At 46.5% G+C, this 24,724-nt stretch overlaps 1 protein-coding gene across 1 annotated transcript; it reads right to left on the reverse strand.

The window, feature by feature from the left end:
- Positions 1–18,870: 18,870 nt before the first annotated feature.
- On the reverse strand, positions 18,871–22,915 carry CCL16 (C-C motif chemokine ligand 16). Its single transcript, XM_014862241.3, has 3 exons — positions 22,678–22,915; positions 20,175–20,295; positions 18,871–19,747 (listed from the first exon to the last, which is right to left on the reverse strand). The coding sequence occupies exons 1-3, from the start codon at positions 22,751–22,753 to the stop codon at positions 19,615–19,617; spliced, it is 330 nt and encodes a 109-aa protein (XP_014717727.3). The 5' UTR covers positions 22,754–22,915; the 3' UTR covers positions 18,871–19,614.
- Positions 22,916–24,724: the final 1,809 nt, after the last annotated feature.

Raw genomic sequence — 24,724 nt, forward strand, 5'->3', positions numbered from 1 at the left:
CCAACCAGGGCCACAAGGCTGCTTAAGTGCCCTCTGCATGCTGAAGCCGTGTTGGGAAGTAAGAAACACCCCTGACAAGGAGTCTGAACTTCACATTGGCCGTGGATATTTACTTGAAGTGTGAATGCTTTATTCCAGAGGAGATGGTTTCCCAGTGTTTCTTCCACCATTGGTGGGAATGGATGTTCCAGTGTGAGATCCGTTCCCGAAAATAAAGAGAGCCACTTTTTTTTTTGTATAGCTATGTTGTCACATGTAAATTTTTGAAAATATGACATGATAAATGCTGAAGAGCCACCCCCACTGTCACTTATACACACGCTCCTCCAGCCACAAAACCACCCTCTCATATTGCAGACACACAGGCTGCTTTCCAGCATCAGTGCTGCAGCCACTCAGACCACCAGCATTTCTGTCTTCAAAGCTTCATTAGTGCTTCTGAAACAGGAGGGAGCCTCTGACAGTTGGGAGCTGTCCCGTGATTGTTTCAACCCTCTTAGTAAGGCTTAATCTCCCCCCAGGGACCAGGCAGGAAATACATCCTACTTTCTGTGGAACTGTGAAAGAAAGCAAGAAAGAAAAGAAATGGAAAACATAGAGGCTGAGGTTGAGTCAGAGTGAGATGGGGCTGGACCCAGGCCCACGGGTGTCAGGGTGGCTGGATTTTCTCTTTATTGTTCTGTAGAACTTGTCCTTCACTCTTCTGTTAAACCGGGGGGTGGGGGTGTGATATTAGACAATTCTTCCCTCGAGGCTTTTTGGGGAGGTTAGGTGAGATGATATAAAGAATTTAACAGTGCCTGGCACATTGTGAGCACGCTACAAAATAGCCGTCGTGATTTTGGTTATTCTCTCCCACCTCTGTACTGTTGGTCTCTTTCTTTTCTCTCTTACCTCTGCTTTCCCCATCAGTGCAAAGGTGAATACTGATATCATTAAGAATCTGTCCTCTGAAGAAATGGGAACTTTCCAGTTGGGAGTGGGAGGCTGGTCACAGGGATCATCTTGACCCCATAGTTTGGGCAGCCAAGCCAAAGCAGCGTGGACTCTCCACCTCTCTCACCTCCTGCTCTAGAAAGCCAGCTCTACCCCTTACTCGCTGTCTGACCCTGGGCAAGTGGCCTAACTCTTCTGAGCCTGTTTCCGTGTTGGTGCTGTGGGGATGATACTATACTCCATAGCGTGGCCAGGAGAGTGAGTTGACACACTCTGTGTCTCAGGCCCAGCCGCATGCTTGGCATATGGCTAGTGCTCAGTACAGAGCATGCAGCTGCCTAAACGAAAATGATGAAGCTCCACTGGTCAGGGCAGCAACCTAGGAGTTATTCTTGACTTTTCTTTCTCTCACACCATTCTTGGGTTAGGATTCCCCAGAGGCAGACCTTGACATAAGGATTTGAGTGCAAGTAGTTTACTGGGAGGTGATTCCAGGAAGTTCCAGTATGGAAACAGAGAAATGAAACATACAAGGGAAAGAAGCCATGGCAGGGTTCTTTAGTGAGCAGATTTCCATCGTAATGGGGCGACTCAGGCTCAACCCTGCTGGGGACCTTGGGGGACATCTGGGAGACTGTGGTTGAGCATGTCTCAGAGTAGTCTCCTTGAGGGGCCATAGTGGACTGATTTGCCCACCAATGCTTGTCTATCGTCGATTGAGGGATGCTTTCAGGGTGAACTCCCCAGCATTCCCCTCTTGCTGTGTTTAGGCCACCCTGCAGCCTGGGAAGGCCCTCAGGCAGAGTTGCAGGTGCTTGCAATAGAAGGATTGGCCAACAGTTGTGTGGTCTGGATTAAAAAGATGAGATAGACCAATAAGATTCCTCTCTTGGGGCCTTGGAAACGGGGAAAGAGAGAGACCGGGCAGTGGGGGCATAAGACCTTTCTCAGCTAGTACACCTAGAAGCTAAGCTGAAAGTGTAGATTCTATGAAGACGGCCCTTTGGGACCATGGGGAGGGCTGGATCAGGCACTGTCAGGTCCCATTTAGGGGCCTTGGAATCAGACATAGATTTGAATCCTGGCTTGGTCACTTAATAGTTGTGTGAGTTGGAGCAAGTTGCTTAAACTCTCTGAACTCTCCAAGATTTTCTCACATGCCATATGGCTATGACAGGTGTAAAGTGCCTGACACATAGAAGATGTTCAGTGAGTGTTATTTCCCTTTTCATTTCCAACTGCCCCACCTCTTACTCCTTGGAGCTGGGCTGTGATAAGGTTGCGGGGTTGGAAATGGGTTTGGAAACTGATGCTCCTTAGGAAGTGACAGAGGAGAACTCTAGCTAGAAAAGGGGAAGTGGAGGCACTTTCATGACTCAGAATTTCCACTTTTGTGCTCCCAGGCAGGACTGTGAAGACAGTCATTCCTCCTGCCATTGTGAGATGTAGGCAGACAACACTGAGTAAGCCCGGGGCTTGTCACTCAGTGGGGGATTTCTGGAGCTGGGCTGGAGAGGAAAAGACTCCTCCCCACCCTGGGGGCTGGCAAGGACTCTGTTCTGCAGAAAGGGAAGAACTGAGGCAGGTGGGCACCCCGCCAGTCCTGCGGCCAGCTCCACAGGAGGCTGCTAGTGGTCCCACTGTGGTTCAGCCTCAGGATGGGGTCAAGGGAGTTTGTGGTCAGACCAGAGTTACAGGGAAGCCACAGTGGGAACACCCTCAGCTGCCTCCTGCCTCCTTCGTGGATCTCCACACCAGGGACACAGGGTAACAAGAAATTAATGAAAATTATGTAAGTAAAACACAAACATGGAAAAGATTCAAATCATTCTAACAGATTTAAATAATGTAGAAGTACCTAGAATAGCTAAAATCTATGTGACAACCTAAGGTTTATAGGGAAGAAAACTTTATGCTTATAACTTAATCTGATGTACACTCTTATCCTGTCCTGTTGCTGGCTTGATGTGAAACTTTAATCTCTGCCTTTCTGGAGTATGCTAGGTGTTTGGGGGGCCTATGTGATGATCTGCCGCCACAGGTTACTGCCAAGCCATCTTCCCTGGGGTTGGTGTGGCCTGTGGTCTGGCGGCATTCTGATAGTTTGGGGTCGTACTCGAGGACGTGGAAACCTTCCCCAGGGCTGCCCTGGCCCATCTGCCTCAATGTTCTCCACAGCCTTCCTCTTCAGGGTCTCCCTGCTTCCTGGCAGCGTTGCTGGGACGTGCATGTGGCACCTGCCTCCTTCCAGCCCAAACCAGGACTGTCTTTGGCTTGGAAGAAATCCACGCTCCTTAGTAATTCTGGTGAAGACGTTGAAAAGATATGCTTTGAATCCTCTTTTATGCTTTCTGTAGAGGGCTTAGGCTTTTAGAACACACAAGCCAAAGAGACTCACAGTTTTGTTCTCTGCCCTCATCGCTCCTGTGAGACGGGTGGAGATGCATGGTGCGGACTATCTGCTTGAATGAGGGAAGGGAAGAGGGGATAAAAACAGGGAAAGACGTCAAAATATCCTACCAGAGAACAAAGCATGGAAGCTTGTCTTCCAATAGCACTCCCTTACCCACTGGTAACTCCCACGAGCGGTTTCTTCTGCATTTGCATACGTGCATATTTGGGAACCCGAGTTAGTCCCTAAGAGGGTAATGTCCCTCTACACCCAGGACCATTTCTCTACCTCCTCCCTATATCCATTTTACCACTTAAAAAATGCCCTGCTAGGGGCCGGCCCAGTGGCATATTGGTTAGGTTTGCATGCTGTGCTTTGGCGGTCTGGGGTTCGCGGGTTCGGATCCCAGGTGTGGACCTACGCACCACTCATGGAGCTGTGCTGTCACAGTGTCCCGCGTGCAATATAGAGAAAGAGTGGCATAGATGTTAGCTCAGGGACAATCTTCCTCACCAAAAAAACCAAAACCAAAACAAAAAACACATACCCTGCTAGGGAGCAGTAGACTATAGCTGGACAATCAGGTCTGGTTACATCAACCCCCTCTGCACAATCCCAGCTGCCTTTTCCCTCATGGACACATGGTTTCCAAGGGAGCAGTACAAAATTCTGTCTCTGCTTTCCCACTCCTTTGGTCTTCCAAACCCTGAGCTCCTTATTTTAAAAAACTTATTTAAGTATAACTTACATAGAATGATGTGTACAAATCTTATAGCTTGATGAATTTTTACACATGTATATACTTGTGCAACCACCGCCTGGATCTAGGTAAAGAATATTCTCAGCTCCCCAGCAGTTTCCCTCATGTTCTCTTGTGGTGACTATCCATCCCTCAATGACTCTCCTTGAATTTCAAGTAAATGGACACATATTGCATGTACTGCTATGAGTCTGACTCTTTTGCTCCAAATCATGTCTGTGAAATTCATTCATATTGTGTTTATCAGTGGTCTGCTCTTTTTCATTGCTGTGTAGTATTCCAAAGTATGGCTACGTCATAATCACTAAAGCTGAACACAAGCTTCTCTGATTTCAGGTTTCCCTCCAACCTCTTTGCTGAAGAGAGAACTTCATGACATGATGCTATCCGCTTGTTTTCCCTGGACTCCTGCCCTCTACTCTTCTTCCCAGTCCTCTGGGGGTGGAAGGGGGAGGGTTTCCAAGTTCTCCACCTGTCTCTACATCTTATCTTCCCCCTTATGAGGAGGGATTGGCCCTGCCTTCTTTCCTGGAGCCACCAGCAAGGGGCAGGGAGAGAAACTGGTTTGCTGAGGAGGAGCTCCAGCAAGGTGATCCCTGCTGCTGAGTTTATATGGGGCTCCTGATGGGTGAGGGAGATTGTAGAGGGAGAAAACAGTCAAAGGATCAGAAGGAAATGATGGGAAGGGCTCTGGACTTTCACAAGGCTGTAGCATTGGGGTTGTGCCAAGTTTAATCAGATCTCCCAGGGGCTGGGGATCTAGAGCTGGAGTTGTAGTTACTTACAAGGATGCTCAAGGACAGGAGTCATCTTGGTTCTGAGCCCAGTTCAAAGCAGGGAAGCAGGGGTTGACTTGGAAGGGACTGGCTGGACTGAGTTGGCGAAGTGGGCCCTGGCTGCTGGACTGGAGAACAGGACTTCACTTGGGAGGTTCCTGTCCCCACGAGGCCCTGTCAAAGAGTGCCTGACAGGCAGGATGGCCTTCTAGGGACATCAAAGAGCTTCTGAGGGTCCTAGGGTAGCAAACAACTATTTCTGGACCCCATTAAACAGTGGGGCACATCCTACGGGCAACCCCCAGGCAACACTGGGGAGGAATGAGCATCTGCAGAGGCTGGGATGAGACTGAACTGTGACAGATATGGACACCTCTTCTCTCTGAAACTTTCTGCTCTCAGGCACCCTCATTTAAATGCCAAATTCAAGCCTGGCCTCTCCAGGCAATCCTGCATAATCCATAATTACTCTCATCTCCTCTCAAGAGGATCCTGCTACCTCCACCTGGACATCAGTGGAAAGGCCTATTAATTCTTGGTTGAAAGTGGCAGGAATCTAATTCAAATGGGTTAATCCAGAAGGAAACTTAATGAATCACGTAACTAGAAAATGCAAGAAGTTTCATGCTTCAGATCTGGCTTGATCTAGAGGCTCAAACAATGTCATCAGGGGTTTCTTGCACTCCACTTTTCATCTCTGCTTCTTCTGTGGGTTGCTTGGTTTTCTTCTTCTGAAGATGGGCTTCCTTTATGCAGAGGTGGGAGGAAGGAACAAAGCCACCCAGTGTTTGAGACTTTCATCATTCTAGTCCAGCCAACCCCAGTAAAGAGCAAGCTTCTTTCTTCTAAGTGTTTATTATCAACCTCAGGGAGGGACTTGGTCTAGCTCTGTGTGGGTTGTGTGTCTACCTCTTGGACCAATCTCTTATCTGTGGAAGGTAACCTGGAGACAGAGAATCCCATTAGGACCATCTGCTGGGCAGACACAAAACTGTCCACATTCACTGTGAGTGGTTGATGTGGGATAGGGCACACTTCCCTCTACCATCCCAGCTCTAACAGCACCAGCAATGGCGTAGGGACATATCAGACTTCCCTGGAAGCTTTGGGGAGAAGTTAGATGGTTTATATTGCAGCAGTGCAAACAACCTTGAATGAAATAGTAGACATCCCTGGTCTTAGACATCCTCTGGTCTCTCTGTCACTTGGACTTTCATTCTGCTGACTGGTTTCCTTCCATGTGGCCTTGTCTTTTCTCTTGTTCCTCAGCCATCTCTCCTCTTTGCTTTCCTCCTTCCCAACTTCCTGTTCACTTTGTATGCAGAAGAGTTTAGTTTTTGCTTTTGTTTCTTTTCCCCCTTCCAACCTATGTTCTAATTCTATGTCCATTCACTCTTTAATTGACCTTTCAAAGTATTTTTCTAAACAAGAACAATTCTTTTATAAAGAAGAACTCTGGTGCCAGCTGGTGGGATAATTGGTGTTTTCATCTTACTGTATCACCCTCAGGTTAGATCAGCCTTAGGCCAGAAGCTTGATCAATGGGAATTCTGTGGGCAGACTTCCTGTGATTTAACGACATTCGCTGGAGAGAAGGAGCTGGCTGCATTTTAATTTATTCTTATGCATCAAAACTACAGCAGCTCCAGATAAGGGAACTGGCTGAGTTTCAACACTGGTTGTATCTAAATTGAAGATCTGCTTGTCAGATAACAGGCACTGTGCTATTGATGCAACTGGAATTTAAATTATACCCATCTTGATGATGAAGATTATTACATTTCTCAACGCCGAAATGATCTGCAAATGTAATTTAAAGATGACACCAGGAAAGATTTCGTTGTTATGTTTTCATCACAGACATGGCACCTGAGGAGGTTCAAAGTCATAGCCATGTACAAAGTATGATATGAGGGGCAATGAAAGTCATCCTGCCCCGCCTTCACCTCTCATCCTGACCTCCCACAGCTAGATTGCTGATTTCTACCTGCAGGCTCGGTTGCTACTTGGTGAGCAAATTAAGGCTGATTTGAGGATGGCTAGGGGCTTGGGGGCCTTTCTAAAGTTGGACCCTGGGTGCAATTCCGCAGCACTTGTCCCTGGTTTCCAAGTCACACAGCTCACCCCCGGGTCCCTAGTACCATGTTTGGCACATAAAAGGTGCTCAATAAATAGCAATGATTACTGTTCCCTGTGTTCTCCTTTCTCTTGCCATGGGTTCCAGTTAAAAGAACATAGGTCCTACTTTGACCTGGTTTTGAGTTCCTGTTTCTTGTTTTCCACTGTCTGTTCTGAGAGGACTAAGGTTCTGTCTTTCCCTGAATTTCAAGCCTGAGTCTTTCCCCCGTGTCTCCCCATCCATCCACCAAGGGTGTATACCATTTTGCAGGACTGGGCTTCTGGTCTCATTCCAGTTATAATATCCTAGTGTCTGAGTGGTTCCCGAAACTTCCTTAAAGACCAAGAACTGGCCTTGCTCTTGGCACTGACTTCCAGGAGCTTGGACTGCAGACTCAGACCCCCAACTGGGTTGTCCCCTGGGCAGATGTGCCTGGTATTGCTGGTCTGTCTGGTCTTGGGTATCTCCTGCCCAGAAATTCTGTGGGGCTATGCTCAGCTTGGCCCCTGGGGCTCTCTGCTTGAGCAAAGGTTCAGCCTTGTTAATCCCTGGACATCATCCTTTGGCAGCCCAACAGCACTTCACTTTTGGCCTTGAGGCAAGGCCTGGTTCCAGTGTCTGTCTCGCCTTATAGGGCAGCCTATAGGTAGGATGTAGTGATGTGGGGGGAGGACTAGTTCTATGACATTCCTCATACCTACCTGCCTAGTTGGCTGAGAACCATCAGCTCTCTACTCGTCTGTAATGCTCAGCATTATTTCCCCTCCCCCTCCTCCTTCTCCTCCTCCTCCTTTGTGGTGAAGTCAGTGAAAACTCTCGATGATAATAATAATAGTAACTCTAATAAATAATGGTTATTAAAAACAAAAATAGAAATTTATTGAGCTTTAATTTACCATGTGGGAGGCACCATGCTAAGTGCTTTAAATGAATCATCTCCTTTAATCCCTACTACAGCTGTTTGGTGGTGGTACAATCAGTAATTCCTTTTTGTAGGTGAGGACACACAGGCACAGTGAGGTTAATCAAATTGCCGAGGGTCACATAGGACTGTAGTTACGATAATATACTGTGTGCCAGGTATACTTCACCTCACTTAAGCCTCACACCAACTCTCCTGAGATAGATGTTATTATTCTTCCTATTCTACAGATGTGGTGGCTTAAAAACATGTCTGTAAATTCTTTGATGTTTCTTCCATCAAGAGGTGGAGAGTATGTCCTCTGTCCTTGAACCTGAGCAGACCTTCATGACTGTATCAACAAATAGATGTGGACTGACTCTTGAGGTTAGATTAGAAAAGGTTATGAAGCTTCTTGCTGTTCTTTTTGAGATACTGGCTCTGGGAGCCTTCGAAGTGTAGCTACCCTGAGGCTGCCATGCTGGGGAGAGAGAGAAAGAAAGAGAATCTAATTGCAACCACATGGGAGACTCCAACCCAGAAGCTCCCAGCCAATCATTTCTTGAATTCCTAACCCACAAAACCTATGATAGATAATAAGTGGTTGTTTCAAACCATCAAGTTTTGGGGTGAGTTGTTCTATAGCAGTAGAGTACTAGAACATGATTGAACCCCAATTTTTCTGACTCCAAAGCTTCCCTTCAATAACTCCTTATTTCATAAAAAACTAAGCTCCCTTTGCATGCCATTCAAAAGTCTTGACAATCAGGCCCCAGACTACCTTTTCAACCCAAACTCCAGGCACGGCAGCCTGTGACTTCATTGTGAAACTGTGGAGTTCAGGGGAAGCTTTGAAGAGAGCTTTGGAGAGAGTTGGGTGTGTTCCTCCTCTGACCAGGTGTGTGAGCCCGGGTGAGTTACTCAACCTCTTTGAGTCTTGGTTTCCTCATTAAACTGTCTTTTCCTGGGATTCATATATGTAGGCTGTTTAAGGCAGGAGAAGAGGCATTGAAACACAGGGAACTTATTTTAGGATGACGGTGAGTATCAAAGGAGAAATACGTTCTTTGTATCTATTAATTTATTTAATCCTCCACAACTATATACTATTACACAGTTGGAGGAAAATGAAACTAAGAATGTAACGGACTTGCCCAGGATCACGCTTTGTGGTAAAATGGGTTATCGTTTTAATTCTTCACTCCCCTCTCGCATTTGTCTAATACATCTTTTGCCATGTGACTTTGTGGTGTAGTTTTTCATCTCTTGACTCAAGTCTCAACCATGAAACTTGAATTCGCCAATGAGATCTTAGCAGATGAGACCAAGAAGAGGCTTGACAAGTGCATGCGCAATTGGGATCGAGGCTCTTATGCCTCTGCCATTGCCATTAAAGGACATGCCTGGGCTAGCCCAGGGGTCCCAGGAAGAAGAGAGACACAAGAGAGTAAATATCAGCTCAGAACTAAGAAAGTAAAAATCAGCCCTGTTAATAATCAGACTGTGATAATAGACAGATAAGGCAAGATGCAAACCAACAGCAAACACTATGGTCACACTAGGTTTCCCTATGGTCACATTACGGCTTAAAATATGTTGTAAAATCCCCTTCCTGAGTGATTATTCTTTCTTACCGATGACTTCCCCAGCTTTAATACATTCCTCTCACTCCCTGAACAGAGATAACTGGAACACCCCGTTGCTAAACCAATCCCAGCTTCTAATCCCTCCTCAGATGCATTCAACAAAAGCCAAAACCGTACAGAAAGCCACTTTCTTACCCTATTATCTGTTGTGCACTGTCGTTTTTTGCAGCAAGTTGAATAAACCTAACTTTGTTGGACTATAGTGTGTTTCTGGTAGTCTCTATCATATGGGCTTTATAGACAGAGCAGAGCTCAGCTGCTTCAGCCAAGCTCAGTCCAGATGATCCAACCCTCAGCCAGCTAAATAAATACTTACTGTTGAATGCCACCGAGGTTATGTGGTTGTTTGTTATGCAGCAATAACTAATTGATACACACATCTAGCTAGTGATGGAGCTGAGATTTGAATTGAGATATGTATGACTGTAAAATCTATGATCATTGTACTGTGCCACACTGCCTTCTTACAAGAGATGTATGTGAAAGCATTATATGGTTATTTGGCCTCCACCTTGCCTGTGCTGTGGAGGCAAGGCACACACTTCTGACTTCTGTGTATAAGTCTGCCTGACAAACTGTATGATCTTTGATATTTGAGCCTGGCCTGAAGGGGTAGGTGGCTCGGTCCTTGGTTTTCCTTAAAAGGTTTACAGGATGAGCAATGCATCAGGGCTAGATGTGTTGACCTGACCCCTCAGGTACAGTAGGGTTTGTGGTGAACTCTTGATTTGAAGATGATTTTTTCATGTTGACAGACCACCTGTTTTGCTTTCATGAATTATGTTATGGATCCTCAAAAGGCTTTAAAATGTAATCATATTTTTATAACACTGGTATTCTGCCTGGATAACTATTTCTTGGGTGTGTAGCCTGAGAATAGAGAGATCAATCATGGCTGTACACAATGGTCATTTCGGATGCTCAGTCTCCCAGCTAAGAGAGTCTGGGGTCCACTTTTCCCTCCCTCCCTCTGAGAAGGGTTCTGGCTGATTTGGTTTTCCTATGCTATTGCCATTCTGCATTTTGGCTCTTGGTGACTGAAGTTAGCTGTTGTTCCTACCAGAGCTAAGGCTGATCTCACCGAATTATTGATGCCATGGTGCATACCCCTGTAGAGATGAAAAAAGGCTCTCACTTATTGCTGTTTCAACTTTTCTTCTAGCATCCTCAAAGTCTTCAATCCCCTTTCTGGGGAGAGGCTCTCCTAGGGTCCAGTTAGGAGACAAATTAGATAACCCAGTGTTATATTCAAAAGACCCCCTCCCCCCCCCCCCCCCCCCCCCCCATCTAACTAGTCCTATATCTCAATTTTCTTCCCAGAGTGAGCTTCCTGTCTCCCTTGGACACATCCCCTAGAGGCTGGGGACAACATTTGCTTTTCCTTTTTGTTTGAGAGTCTTAATTCCAATGCACGCAGTCCTCTTGATTGTTTCTCACACAAGACCTAGAGGCTTCTCTGCAGAATCATGTCTTCAGACCAACTTCAATAGTTTACAGCCTATTTAATATAATTTCTCCTTGGCTTTCTGGCATGTACTTAATAGTACTTAGCTGAACTAACTACTGTTAACTGTGAGCATATATAAAAGCAGTCTATTTAATGAGTGCACGGATCAGAAGAAACAGCTGGAGAAGGCATTTGCTAGCGAGATCCCATTCCTATACCTCCAGTTCCGGCGCAGAAGACTCTTAGTGATCAGACATACCTTATTTCACTTGTGGTGACAAGTTCTCTTTTAGCACTTTCAAGATGTTGTTTCGCTGTGTTCTGGTCTCTGTGGTTTCTGATAAGTTGTCAGTCATTCTAATTGTTTTCCTGTATGTAATGCATCATTTTTCTCTCCTGCTTTCACGGTTTTATCTTTTGTTTCCAGTAGTTTGACTTTGATATAGCTAAACATGGATTGCTTTGAATCTATCCTGAATGAAGTTTGCTGATCTTGAATCTGTAAATGTATGCCTTTCACCAAGTTTGGGAAGTTTTCTAGCATTATTTCTTTAAATGTATATATATATATTTTAACCCCCTTCTCTCTCCTTTCCTTCTGGATTCCAAGTATTCATATGTTAGAGCTTTTGAAGTCGTCCTACAGATCCCTGAGGCTCTGTTCATTCTTTTCTAATCTTTTTTCTTTTTCTTACTCAGATTGTAGAATTTCTATTAATGTATCTTCAACTTCACTGACTCTTTCCTCTGTCATCTCCATTCTGTTATTAAGTTCACCCAGTGAATTTTTAAATTTCCCATAGATTTTAACATTATTTTGTAAGAGCAATTTTAGCTCTAAAATTTCCACTTGTTTTAAAAAAAATTTCTATTTCTCTGCTGAGATTTTCTCTTTGCTTTCTTTATGAACATATTTTCCTTTACCTCACTAAATACACTTGTAATAGCTGCTTTAAAGTCCTTGTCTGGTAATTCCATGATCTGATTCATCTATTGCTGTCTCTTCTCTTGAGACTGGGTTGCATTTTCCTGGCTTTTCATGTGTTGAGTACTTTTGGATTGTGTCTCGGACAATGTGAACGTCGTGTTGTGGAGACTCTGGATTCCACCACCCTGCTCTGAAGAGTGTTGCTGTTTCTGTTTTAGCAAGCTATTGACTTAGATTCAAACTGCGAAATTTCATGACTGAGGTGGATGGCGACTTAGATCTTACTTCAATTCTGTCAGTTTCAGCTGCAAGTTGCTTTCAGTTTTCCACAAGTATGTATGGTTCAGGGGTCAGGGCTAGAAGCTTGGGCTAAGTTTACACAAAGAATTTGGGGATCCCTTGTGCTGATCTTTTTCTGTCTTGGGCTCCATCTCCCTCTCCAGTGGCCACTAGTGCCTCAAGCTCCTTGCCCTGGTTCATCTGGCCAGAAAGACCACAAAGTTTCTTATTAGAGTTTTAGCCGACAGCATTCTTCACAGCAACTGCAGCTCACCTCAGACCAAAGCCACAGAAATTAGGAGCTCACCCATGCCTGTTGCTCGCTCCTATTTTCAATGCTGCTCTAAAACTGGCCTGCTTTTGTACAGTATCTCAAGGTCTCCACTGTATTTTAAAAATTGTTTCCAGAGTTTATAGCTTTTATTTGCAGAATGATCAGTTTGTTAGGTGTGTTAGGTGCTCAGTCCTCCAGGCTGGAAGCAGAACCTAAGGTGACAAGTGTAAGTCTAGCTGTTCTTCGTGGTGGGTCCTATCAAATAGTGCAAAGTTGTCTTTTGCACTCCTCACCATCACCTTTACCCTACTTTATTCTTCTTTATAGAACTCATTGCTACCTGATGTTACATATATTTGTGGATAGCCTCTTTCTCCCCACTAAAAAGTAAGCTCTCTGAGAGCAGGATCTTTATCTGTTCTGCCTCTGTGTGGACTGAAAGCCTCAGCTCCCTGCAACAGGGGAGAAATCAGGGAGCGGTGGGAAGGGTGAGCACGGGGAGGGGCCATCTCTGCAGCTGGGCTTATGTATAAATTCATCTTCCTTCTCAGACACAACCAAGTGTGCGAGCCTTTTAAGGAACCACACAGAGACTAGTCATTATGGTTTTTAACCACGGGGTGGTGCTGCCCACTAATTTTCCTAAGCAAGTTAGACTAGCATTGCTTTTCAGCGGCTGCAAACTCTTACCCTCCAGGACCCGCTTAAAATGTCACCTCCATGGTGACAGTTCCTGGCCCTGATACCCTGACTTGCGGCCAGAAGGGCTCCATCACATTGGCTTCTGAAGGCACCCCCTGTCATCCCAAGGCCTTTGTGTGAATTTCATGAATAGACATTTAGAAAGCCCAGCAGGTGCCCAGGGCCCTGGGTGGGAGCAGGGTAAATTAGAAGTGGTGGTCCCTGTCCTATAAGGCAAACTTTTTCAACTGGGTTTGAAGACGTAATTTGGATGTAATGAATGATACTAGTTATGCATCATCCTTGGGAAAATTGAGAAAATAGTCACTCAAGTGATCTGGGTCCTGTGTTTCAGATGAGAAACCCCATGTTATAGAGTCTGGAGGGGAGGACTCATTTTTCGGAAGAATGCAAGGGGGAGAGAAGGGGAAGCTCTGGGTGTGAGCTTAGGATGAAGGTAACTGCGCTCCAGAAGATTCCGTGATCCTGCCACTCCTGACTTGGTTCCTTTCCTACCAGCTTCTCCTTCTCTGTTGTAATAGGCAATGTGGGAACTGAGAATGGTCATCTTGCCTTTACCAGTGATAGCCTGCTGGGATCAAGCAGCCTTTCTCTGGGAAGGGTGCCCATAAGTGCTGAATCTCTGCTGTGAGCCAGGCAAGGTACTGGGCACTTTATGTATGTTAACTGGTGTGGTTCTCCTAATAACCTGCAATCATGGGTGTTTTGGCCTCTGTTTTATAACAAAGTAAAGTGAAGCTTGGAGAGGTGGAATAATTTGCACATCAACAGACAAACGTGCTCTAAATTCTTACAGTGTTAAAAATCCTTCTTGAGGGGCCAGCCTGGTTGTGCAGCAGTTACGTTTGCATGTTCCACTTCTCGGCGGCCCGGGGTTTGCCAGTTCGGATCCCAGGTGCGGACATGGTACCGCTTGGCAAAAGCCATGCTGTGGTAGGCGTCCCACGTATAAAATAGAGGAAGATGGGTATAGATGTTAGCTCAGGGCCAGTCTTCCTCAGCAAAAAGAGGAAGATTGGCAGTAGTTAGCTCAGGGCTAATTGTCCTCAAAAAAAAAAAAAAATCCTTCTTGAACCCATACCTGCTTCTGGCTCCTGCCATAAATTTTGCTTTCCTTCACAAAAACGTTCTTAGAAGAGTCGCTTGTGTAGAGTCCTGCTCCCCACTTCCACAACCCCCATTCTCTCTCTGATGAGAATTTTCTTTTTGAGGTCACTGATGACCTTCAGGGGCCAAATCCAATGGCCATTTTTCTCTTCTTCCTTCATCTGTTGGCAACACTCATCTATTTGACCATTCCTTCTTTCTTGAATCATTTTCTTCTCTAGGTTCCCAGGTTACCACACTCTTCTGGTTTTCTTGCTATCTCACTGGCCACTCCTCCATTCCATTCACGTGTTATTCCTGCTCTGTTCTTTTTTTAACTGTTTGAATGCTCCTGAGCCCATAACCTCATTACCCATTTCACACTCTCCTCAGCTGACACCATCTGGTCCCATGGATTTCTGTCTCCAGCCTGACCTTTTCCTGGCATTGTTGACTCACACAACCAACTCCCTACTCAGCACGGCCACATAAATACTTAACAAGCATCCCCAAATTAACATGACCCAAATAGAGCTCCTGATTCTACCCCCTAACCTGCTTTTTCCAGACTTCCCCATTTCTATAAATTGCATCAACATCCAACCAGTTGCTCAAGCCCAAATCTTTCTCAGTACATCTTTTAAATTCTATCCCCCAAACTGTTCCCTAATCTGCTCACTTTCCTCTGCCGCCACCACTTCCTCCATGGTCCAAGCCACCATATCTGTAGCCTGGACTGCTGCAGGGGTCTCCCTTGCCCCCCAGTAATCCATGTCTGCACAGCAGCCAGTATTTTATTAAACGCATAAATCAAATGATCTCACTTGGCTGCTTACAAAAGTCCCCACTGGCTTTCCACCTCCCTTGAAATAGATTGCACACTCCTTATTCTGGCTTATAAAGTTCCCCTGACCTGCTTGGCCTTGCTCGCTGCTCATGCTGCTCTCCTCCTCATCCTCCACGCTCCTGCCATCCTGCTCCCGTGTGTCAAGCTAGTTCCTGCCCAGGGTTTTTGCACTTGTTGTGCCCTTTGCCTGGAAAGTTTTTTTCCCCTGGTCCTCACATGGCTGATTCGCTCTAGTCATTTAGCTCTCAGGTTGCACGACACCCCCACAGTAAGGCCTTTCCTCCCCACCCTGTCTAAAGTAACCATCCAATCACGTCTCTGGATCTTGAGGGCTCTTGGGAGTTTTTCCACTTCCTCAACTTCACAGTCCAGGAGAAGTCAAAGCTTCCACAAGACTTCTGTGAATCCCTAGGGACTTACTTGACGTTTCTCAATCTCTACTTCCTTGTTCTGGGGGTGCTGGCCCTTTCTCACATCTATGTAACCTTAATGGGGAGTTATCTCCCTCGTCACTTTCCACCTGACCACTCACATCAAGTGTAGTTGGTGGAACTTGAGCTAAATAGTTGGTGGAACTTTTGAGGGCTCCCGGGAGGACGGAGGTCCTGCCGTTCACTGTGCAGTCTCCAGCCGCTCCCCCCACTCCTCTCTCTACCCTGCTCTGGCTCTCAAAGGCAAAACAGCTTGGTTCACTCAGAGCAGCTTCACCCCTTCCCCTGAAGTCTTGGCCCCAGTCTGTAACCATGTCCCGGGGGAGTTTCCTGCCTTAACTGGGGTTACTGGTATATTTTCTTAACAAAGCCTTTTCCTCCATGAGAGGGATTCGTCTTCCAGCTGCTAAGAGAATAACAACGTTTTACCGTCATAGTAAGAGGCAGAGTTGGAATCTGAACCTAGATTTGTCTGTCTGAGTTTGGAGCCTTTAAACCATTGCATCACCTGTGTCCCCCAAACACTAGGTCAGGCAGCTGCTGACTCTCAGTGGTTGCTCATAAGCACGCGCACCCACACGTAGTTTCATGCCAGGGAAATGCATGCTCACCTGGTCCGTCTCAGAAGGCTGTTCTGAAGGCTGAATAACATTTCTTGCAGGCCTGCCGAAGCTAGCTTCAGGACATCTGGCCATCTAGTTCAAATCCTCATGGTGCGACCAGACCTCTTGATACCAGATAAAATGCTCTTTGTACTAGAGTTGCTTCCTCACTTTCTTCCTTTCCTGTCCCACCCTGGTTTCCCTGTGTTGCTGTGTGGGTCTTTCAACCACCCCGAGCTACTGCTTTCTCTGACAAAGGAGTGAGAAGACCCACTATTCTAGGCCTGATTTTCCGCAACCTCTCAATTGATCACTTAATGTTCCACAAGGCTGACAGTCACGTAAGCCGTTTGGGTGTAGGTTTACGTGGGTGAGGTCTTCCCTTTAAGATGATCAGGGCTGGGAGATCTCTATGTGTCAGAATGAGGAGGTCCTTTCTGTGTGTGTGTGTGTGTGTGTGTGTGTGGGTGTGTGTGGGTGTGTATGTGGGTGTGTTTAAAGCCAGGCATCTATCTACCTTGAAAAGATAGGAATAGCCCTTTTCAAAAACAATTGAATGCACCTGAGAAAAGTACTTCCCGTTTTGAACTATTAGGAGTTGCTGGCAAGCTTTATATTATGTGCTGGGAATGGGGATTTGACTTTGTATATAGACTTTCAATTAGGTTTTCAGACTGACGTCTTAACCCTGAACTCTCATGGACCAAAAAAGAGAAAAAAAATTTCCATTCTAACAACATTTCCGTTCCAGCTTGCTAGAATCCTGGCCATGGCCTGTGCTTCCTGTTTTCAGCCCCATCCTGTCCTTTAGGCCTTTGAACTCTGGTTCCCTGATTTTGACCTTGATGCTGGCTAAGGAAGGACTTTGAAACTTCCTGCTGCTTTCAGTGTACACGCTGAACTAGTTCTGGCTCCTGAGTCAATCCAAGCCATGCCACCCCTCCATTCCACTCTGGGCTCTGCAAGCAAAGATCTGAGCCTGACTACATTGTGTTTGTTAGTGATTCTATCTTCCCTGGGCTGTGAGCTCCTGGAGGGAGAAGTTTGATCATATTTAGCTGTAACCTTTCAGCTTTGATAGCAAGGATGGTGGAGAGAAATTCCTCGATCAAGGAGCAAGAGCTTACAGCCCAGAAGGGACTAGAGCAGGTAGCTCTGGCCTTCTGTGAAGGGACATGGGCAGGAAGTGGATGGTCAGAGCCTTAGGCTGTTACCTGCCCCTGAGCCTCTGCCTGGCCAACGCGGTGACTGATGCGTCATTGTATGATTTAAAGTGCTTTTGGCACAAGTAACAGAAACCAAGATCTGTAAACTCTGGCTCATGTAAAGAAAGGGGGATGCCCGAATGTCCATGAATGATGACTAAATAAACAAAATGCAGTAGACACATAAAATGAAATATTATTCAGTCTTAAAAAGGAATGATGTCCTGACACATGCTAAACATGGATAAACTTTGAAAACATTATGTTAAGTGAAATAAGCCAGTCATTAAAGGATAAATGCTGTATAATTCCAGTTATGAGGTAGCCAGAGTAGTCAAATTCATAGAGACAGAAAGTAGAATAGTGGTTACTAAGAGCTAAGGGAGTGGGGAATGGGAAGTTACTGTTTAATGGGTACAGAGTTTCACTTTTGGATGATGAAAAAGTTCTGGAGGTGGATAGTGGTGATGGTGTGCAACAGTGTGAATGTACTTAATGCCACTGAATTGTACACTTAAAAATGAAAAAATTGGGGGCCGGCCTGGTGGCACAGTGGTTAAGTGCACACATTCCGCTTTGGCAGCCTGGAGCATTCGCCGGTTCAGATCCCAGGTGTGGACGTGGCACTGCTTGGCAAGCCATGCTGTGGTAGGCGTCCAACATATAAAGCAGAGGAAGATGGGCACAGATGTAAGCTCGGGGCCCATCTTCCTCAGCAAAAAGAGGAGGATTGGCAGCAGTTAGCTCAGGGCTAATCTTCCTCAAAAAAAAAGAAAAATGGTATGCACACACAAACCAGAACTGACCTAAACCAACAAAAAGTTATTCCAAAGGTGCTAAATGACACCATGCTACCTCGGGAATTAAAAAAACAAAAAACTGAAAGGAATCATGGGAAGAATGTTGGAGCATCTCATGGAACTGAAGGACTAGCTAAACCTTCAAGCCTGGAATGAGGACAGGAAGCGGGGCAGCTCTAGGGACTACAGTGCAAGAGTTCATAGACCTCTTTCCTTGGGATGCTGCTTTAGCAGCAACTGGTATGTGTCTCTCTGGTCTAAATCTCATCTCTCTGAGAGTCTGACTGGCCAGCTGGGGTCAAGTGTCCATCCAGTAGATCAGCTTCAGTTGAGGTGGGGATGCCAGCTTATGCACGTATTACCACTGGGGGCCACTGGGGGCAGTTATGAGTCAGTTTACCAGAATATAAGCCATGGAATGGCCAGTTTTCAGAATGATCACTTCAGCAAATTTATTTGTTTCTCTTGATTATATAGCTTTAATTGCCTGATTTTGTCTTACCTTCACAACAACATTTTGGGGGAACATTGAATTTCGTTTGAGTCAGTTCCCTGCTGTTGAGCTGGAGACAGGGGTAGTAAGAAGGGGAGATTGAGTATATGTGTCTGGCCTTGGTGCCACCTAAACTCTCCAGCCCCCAATGCTGACAAAATTTTCAGGGGAATGTGGAGAAGCCCCTGAAAAAACTGAGATTAAGTTTCTTCCACCCTAGCAGAAAGGAGACAAGGAAGCCAGGAATCAAGTTGGCAATAAAGGAAATTTTATTTATCGGATGGTTGAGTTTTGGACCAAGATTTTTACCCCAAGCCTGGTCTAAAGCCCTTTTCCTGCCCTGCAAAGCTTAGTGTGGGAGCTAGAGAGTCACACTTCTTCTTTTGTTTTGGCACTGTCTGTATCCATGGCACCCGGGGGAAGACCAAGTAGTGATGGGGGATCTAGCAAAGCCTCTGCAACAGGGACAAAAATCATTAGCTTATGACTGTTCCCACTCAGGCCTATTAAGAAAAAGTTATGCTTTAAAAGAAAAGAATAATAGAAGAAAAAAGAGATCTAGAAAAGGGATAATGATGGACAGGAAAAGTCAAGATTTCTGTGGGGCTCGTAGTGAGTCAGAGGCTAAAAATGGTCTGGCTGGTCGGAAGCTGGACATAATTCTTTAGAATGGTTGGTGTATTGGTGTGAGGTGAGGAACTGAAAGCAGAGCAAGGAGAAGGATATGAAAGATGTTTTTCTGTGTATTAAGAGTGTATCACTGCCCACTTCCCTCACCTTTGGCATTTCTTCTAGAGACTGAAAGAATTTTCAAAATACTTTTGATTACTTTTTGGATCACTGGCCTCCTCTGAATGAGACTCTAGTCATTCAGACCACAAGGTTGCTTGCGTATTCACATGGTTACACCTTTCTTTCCCAAACCTTGCCCCGCCACCCCCACCCCAGGCCTGATCATGACGGAGAATTGAGGAGCTGGGGTTGGCCTTTCTAGGATCTAATAGTTTTAACCCGGCCCGAGTTCCCGGGGGGTAGCAAACGTAGGTTGGGGTCCTCGATGTACTCTTGGACCCATTTGTTCTTGGGGTTGGCGCAGATCTCTCGCTTCTTTTTGGTGATGAAGCTGTGGAGGCAGAGTTAGACTGTCATGGGCCGTGGAGTAGGATGGTGGTCCAGTCCATACTTGCCACTTCTAGCTCACATGCGGCTTACCTCATGCTCTTTACTGCCTCCCTAGGCCGCCCCCATCTGGATCTCCTCAGAAGTCCTCCCTCTCTGGCCTCTAGACCTCATCATCCCTTCTTTTGGGCCCCTTCCCCAAGCAGCCTAGACCCTTGGGCTTGGGTTTCATTATGGCTGCCATTTATTGGGCCACATAGCTATAAGTGGCAAAATGAGAATTAAAGCCAGGCCAGTCCTGTGAGATTCAACCCAAGCCCTTAACCCTACTCCCCTTCTTCTGGCATGGAGACGTCTTGCTTCTGTGCATCCCACTCCAGCCCTGGCTTCCCCTTCCCTCTCCACAGAAATATCTGCAGGGAAGTGCTTACATGATTGCTGGCAGGTAACAGTTGAGGGCCCTTCTGTATCCCAGCACCAGTTTCCTTGGCAATACTTTCTCATGATACCTTAGGCAGCAGGTGGGTGAAGAGTTCACCGACTCAGGAATTCCTGAGGGAATCACATGGAAAGCTGAGTCAAGGAGGCAGAGAGGGAGCCCACGGCTGCCCACTTCCATCTCCCATCTATTGCATTCTGCTTTTGATGGCAAAACCATCTGTTAGAAGGGACTGATGATAGCTTGATGGGTGGTAGAGAAAGTGAAACAGATGAACCCCTCTGGGGGACATACATGGAGAAACTTCAGCCTCTGAACTGAGTTTCATTAAGTACAAATGACTGGGTTATTCACACCTGCTGATGAACCAGGACTTGATTTGGCAAACATGTATTGAGCTCATATTATATGCCAGGTTCTATGGGGGTCAAAACATGAGGAAGACACAGTCGCCACTCTTGAATACCTTACAGACCAGTCAGGGTAAAATGGGAAAGTGGAAAGATAAGTACTACAACAGAATGTGGTCAGGGGTGGAATAGAATTGGACACAGGTACTATGGGAGCAGAATGAGGGGCACCTAACCCAGCCTGAGTGTTGAGGAAGAAGGCCCAAAGCAGGTGGTGCCCGAGTTGATTCTCAAAGGATGAGTTGGACTAAGACAGACAAAGGGCTTGTAGGGTCCAGAAGAAAGAAATATATGAAGGCCTGAAGGTGGGGGAAGCTCAGTGTGTCTGGGGAGTGCTGAGCAGGTTCAGATGGCTGGAATGCAATGTGAGAAGGAAGAAGTAGGGAGAGATGATACTGAAGAGAGAGGGGCGGGCCACCACACCTTCTGAGCTCTGGTGGGGAGTCTGGATTCTATCCGAGAGGCGAGGCGTTAAACAGGCTGAGGTCAGGGAGGTGGGTGAGATGGAGCAATGAGCCAGAGAAGTGAGGGCAGGAGGAGAAGTGTTCTATTTAGGCTTCAGGGTCAGACATCTTGGGCTAGAGTCTTGACTAAATGACTTGAATTGTGGGCAAATTTCTTAGTCTTTCTAGGTGTTCATCCATTAAATGAGGGTAAAAAGATACTTATGTCTTAGGTTAGTGGTGAGGATTAATTGAGAGAAAGCTTGTAAAGTCCTTAAGTCAGACCCCGGCGCACGGAAAGCCTCAGTCAGTGCTTGTTATAATTGAGAGCAAATGGTAGTAATGGCCATTATTCTGGCCTGGAAATGGCTTGTTTTCCCCTCTCTTTGATGCTCTTGGGATGCTGGATTTGGTTGGTTGTTAGTGCTGTTTCCCTTGAGCTTCCCTGACTACTCATTAGTTGCGGATATCACACAGGAGGGCAGGCAGAGACCTTCCCCAGCCCCCAAACCTACAGAATGCCAATCCCTTTGTGGCCTGATCCCTTGCTTACAGCTGGTGGCAAAGCTCAAGAGCACATTGGCTGATCCATGCTTTGGGTGAGCCATTTTCTTTTTCTTGAAGACTGAATCCATTGCACTGGCCTGCTTGACCTTCCTGAAGGGCATTGTTGCCCCCTCATGCCCACCAGATGCACCTCTGCACACAGTGATGTTCATGACTCTGGTTCTCAAGGCGAAGTTTACAAAGACCAGGGGTATCCTGAGAGTATAGGGGCAGATTACATGGTGTGCATGACCCTTGCTCCCCTGTGTTTATACAGGCAGAGTCCAGCCAAACTTCATGCCAAGGGTAGCCTTAGGGAGAAAAGAAGGGCTGAGGAAGCTCAAGGCAGGTATGTGGAAGGCCTGAGTGTCTTGGTCCCTTCCCTGTCATGGTCCTGATAAATGCTGGTAGAGGCAGGGGTAGAGTGGGCAAACAAATTCCATTCTCCATAGGTTCCAAGCATCCCATTGAAAAGCTCCAAAACCTTTCAACCCCTCTCCTCTTTTCTACAGACTTTTAGATCTAGGCTGGGAGATAGATATGGGGGCCATGAAATCCCCTAACGGCACACTTGGGCATCCCATTGGGACTTCTTTTGGCTGCCACGATATCCCCGCCATCTATGCCAGACACTGTGAGGAAGAAGTGTCTTGGCTCAGAGTCTCCATTCCGGGGCTTAGCCTCAAACATCATTTCAGCCTGCCTCCCCTATTACCTTTGTCCTGCTCTCCCAAAGCATCTACAGCTCTTCTCATATCCACTTACCTTGCCTTCCTCTTCATTGCATATGTTTATTATTGTCTCTTCTCTTACTTCCTTGGCTCCGCCTCCTAAATGATCATTCCTGCTCTCCATCCTTGGGACTCCTGACAAAACCTTGACCCAGCTTCTTCGAACTGCCCAAGCCCAGAAGGATCTGGACCACAGCCCAGCTCTACTTACAAAGGGGAGAGTTTGAAGACACCACCTGTGCATGCAGGAGGAGAGAGGCTGTGGGACTGAGGCCGGAGACCTGATAGTGCTCTTGGCCTCACTTCACTGCCAGCTGCCCCGTTCCCCTTTCTCATTGCTGCCCTACGGGGACTGGTGGACTCACTTGGCTGGCTGCCTAAAGCAGAAGTAGTGGTGAGGATGAGGATGAGGAGAAAGAAGGCAGCCATGGAGACCTTCATCCTCTCAGTGGCACAGTTCAGCTTCAGGGGAGGGCTGAGTGGAGATGTCCTTGCTGCTGGTTGTCCACTCTCTGACCTCGCAGCTCTCTGGACTCTGACCACTTTGGAGGTGGTGGAGGAGGAGGAATAATCTCCTCCCTCAGTGTTTGCTGAAAAGGAGGGCATTGGAGGGTGGGGCCTGGCACAGAGTTGAACTCAGTAAGATTTGAATTCATGTGAAGGAAAGAGCTTGAGAAAGGGAATGCGTGGTGAATGTGTGCCATGTGTCAGCCACCTTGCATGCCCTATTTTGCTTAATCCTCACAGTAGTGAGGTAGAGATTATTTCTCCTGTTTTACAAGTGAGGCCACTGAGATTTAGAGATAAATAAATTGTCCAAGGTCACATGGGTAGGAGGCAGATAGGCAGTACTGAAAACCAGATCAGTGTGCTTTCACCACGTTACCAGTCACCATCTCTATGTAGGGGAAGGGGAGGGAGGGTTGAACCACCCATTTCCCTAAGTGACTAGTCTTTGGGAGGGTGAACATAAAGTAGAATTAGAGAGAACATAGACTGAGGCAAAGGTAGGGTTTAGTGGCCTGTGCAAAGGATGTCCCCCATTCCCAGTCCAATGACCCAATGATTGAGCTCACACTCACGTCATGTGTTATGCTACTAATACTCCAAAAAGCAATGTGCCTGATCCTTGGGTCCCCATCTGTTGCTGGGGTGTTTGGCTTATTTGTTGATGTTCTCATTTATCTCTTTGGACCTTGGACTCTGAACCAGTTTCAGTTCTAGTTGGCTGAACTCTCCCATGTGCCCTCAGTCTGGGCTTATCCAACCTGCCACCATGGCCAATCATGACCACAAGGGCGCTCCAACACCACGCGCCCAACAATCTGCTTCTGTGTCCCAGCATTCCAGCTTCTGTCCTCTGGCTTTGGCTGAGGCTGGACCTGCCCCTCGGCATCTTTTCTCTTCAGACTGCCTCAGGACCCTGTTCCAAGTCAAAGGCAGTGTTCAGAGGAGAGATGGAAGATAGAGGGGAGTTTGCCATTGACGGACTGTGAGCTTTAGAGGCATGGGGGGAGTGTTTCAGGAGATGAATGTACAAGGAGGCAGGGGCAGAACAGGGAATATGAAGATCTTTATGGGGCTTGCTATTTGGCATGACTGCTCATAAATAGGAAAAACATAATGCAGTTAGTCCTTGTGGGTTCAAGGTAGTTAGTGGTGGTGAAGCTGTAGGTTTTATGAGGGTAGGGAAGGTATGTATGTGGGGTACCCCCTTGACCCCTGTTTATGGAGGCGAGGAGGTCTGAGGAAACCTGGTTATACCTTTAGTGTGCAGGCCGCCTCTTGGCCCTTGTCTACGGAGGGCTGGAGGCCAGGGAAGGGTGGCCATAGTGACTACACTGGGCACGCTCTTACTCTGAGCATGCAGAGCTCCTCCTTAAACCCTGAAGATGGGTCTAAGAGCCTTTAGGGGAAGCTAGGTGTTATTCTTGGAGGATAAGCTTCCTCTTGATTCCTGTCTCATTCCATCCAGCCATCCATCCATCCATCTCCTGAGCACCTGGTGTGGGTCAGACTTTTTGCTAGGCCTTGCAGGAGACACAATAATGAGTAAAACGATATGGTACAACCTGATGTATGTAAGTGGAGGGGGAAGAATTGGATAAAATATGTCTATGAATCATTCCTATTCCAGATGGCAGGGAACAAAGGCCTTGGGAGCAGCACAGAAAAAAGGGCTTTGGAGTTTGACTGCTATGGAGAAGCCTGTATGAAGATTTACCTGCAAAGTCAGGTGATACTTCTTAGCTTTATGCTTGTGAAGCTTAAATAAGATAACACACAGAGACTGCTTAGCAGAGTGCTTGGAACATAGAAGGCACTAAAAAAGAAATGGTATCTGTTATTAATGTGGTTATTCTTGTGTAAAGGTGGCATTTACACTGAGTGTCTTTCTCCCTTTCTGCTCAG

Source organism: Equus asinus, chromosome 13 (assembly GCF_041296235.1).
Source record: "Equus asinus isolate D_3611 breed Donkey chromosome 13, EquAss-T2T_v2, whole genome shotgun sequence".
NCBI classification, from domain to species: Eukaryota; Metazoa; Chordata; class Mammalia; order Perissodactyla; family Equidae; genus Equus; species Equus asinus.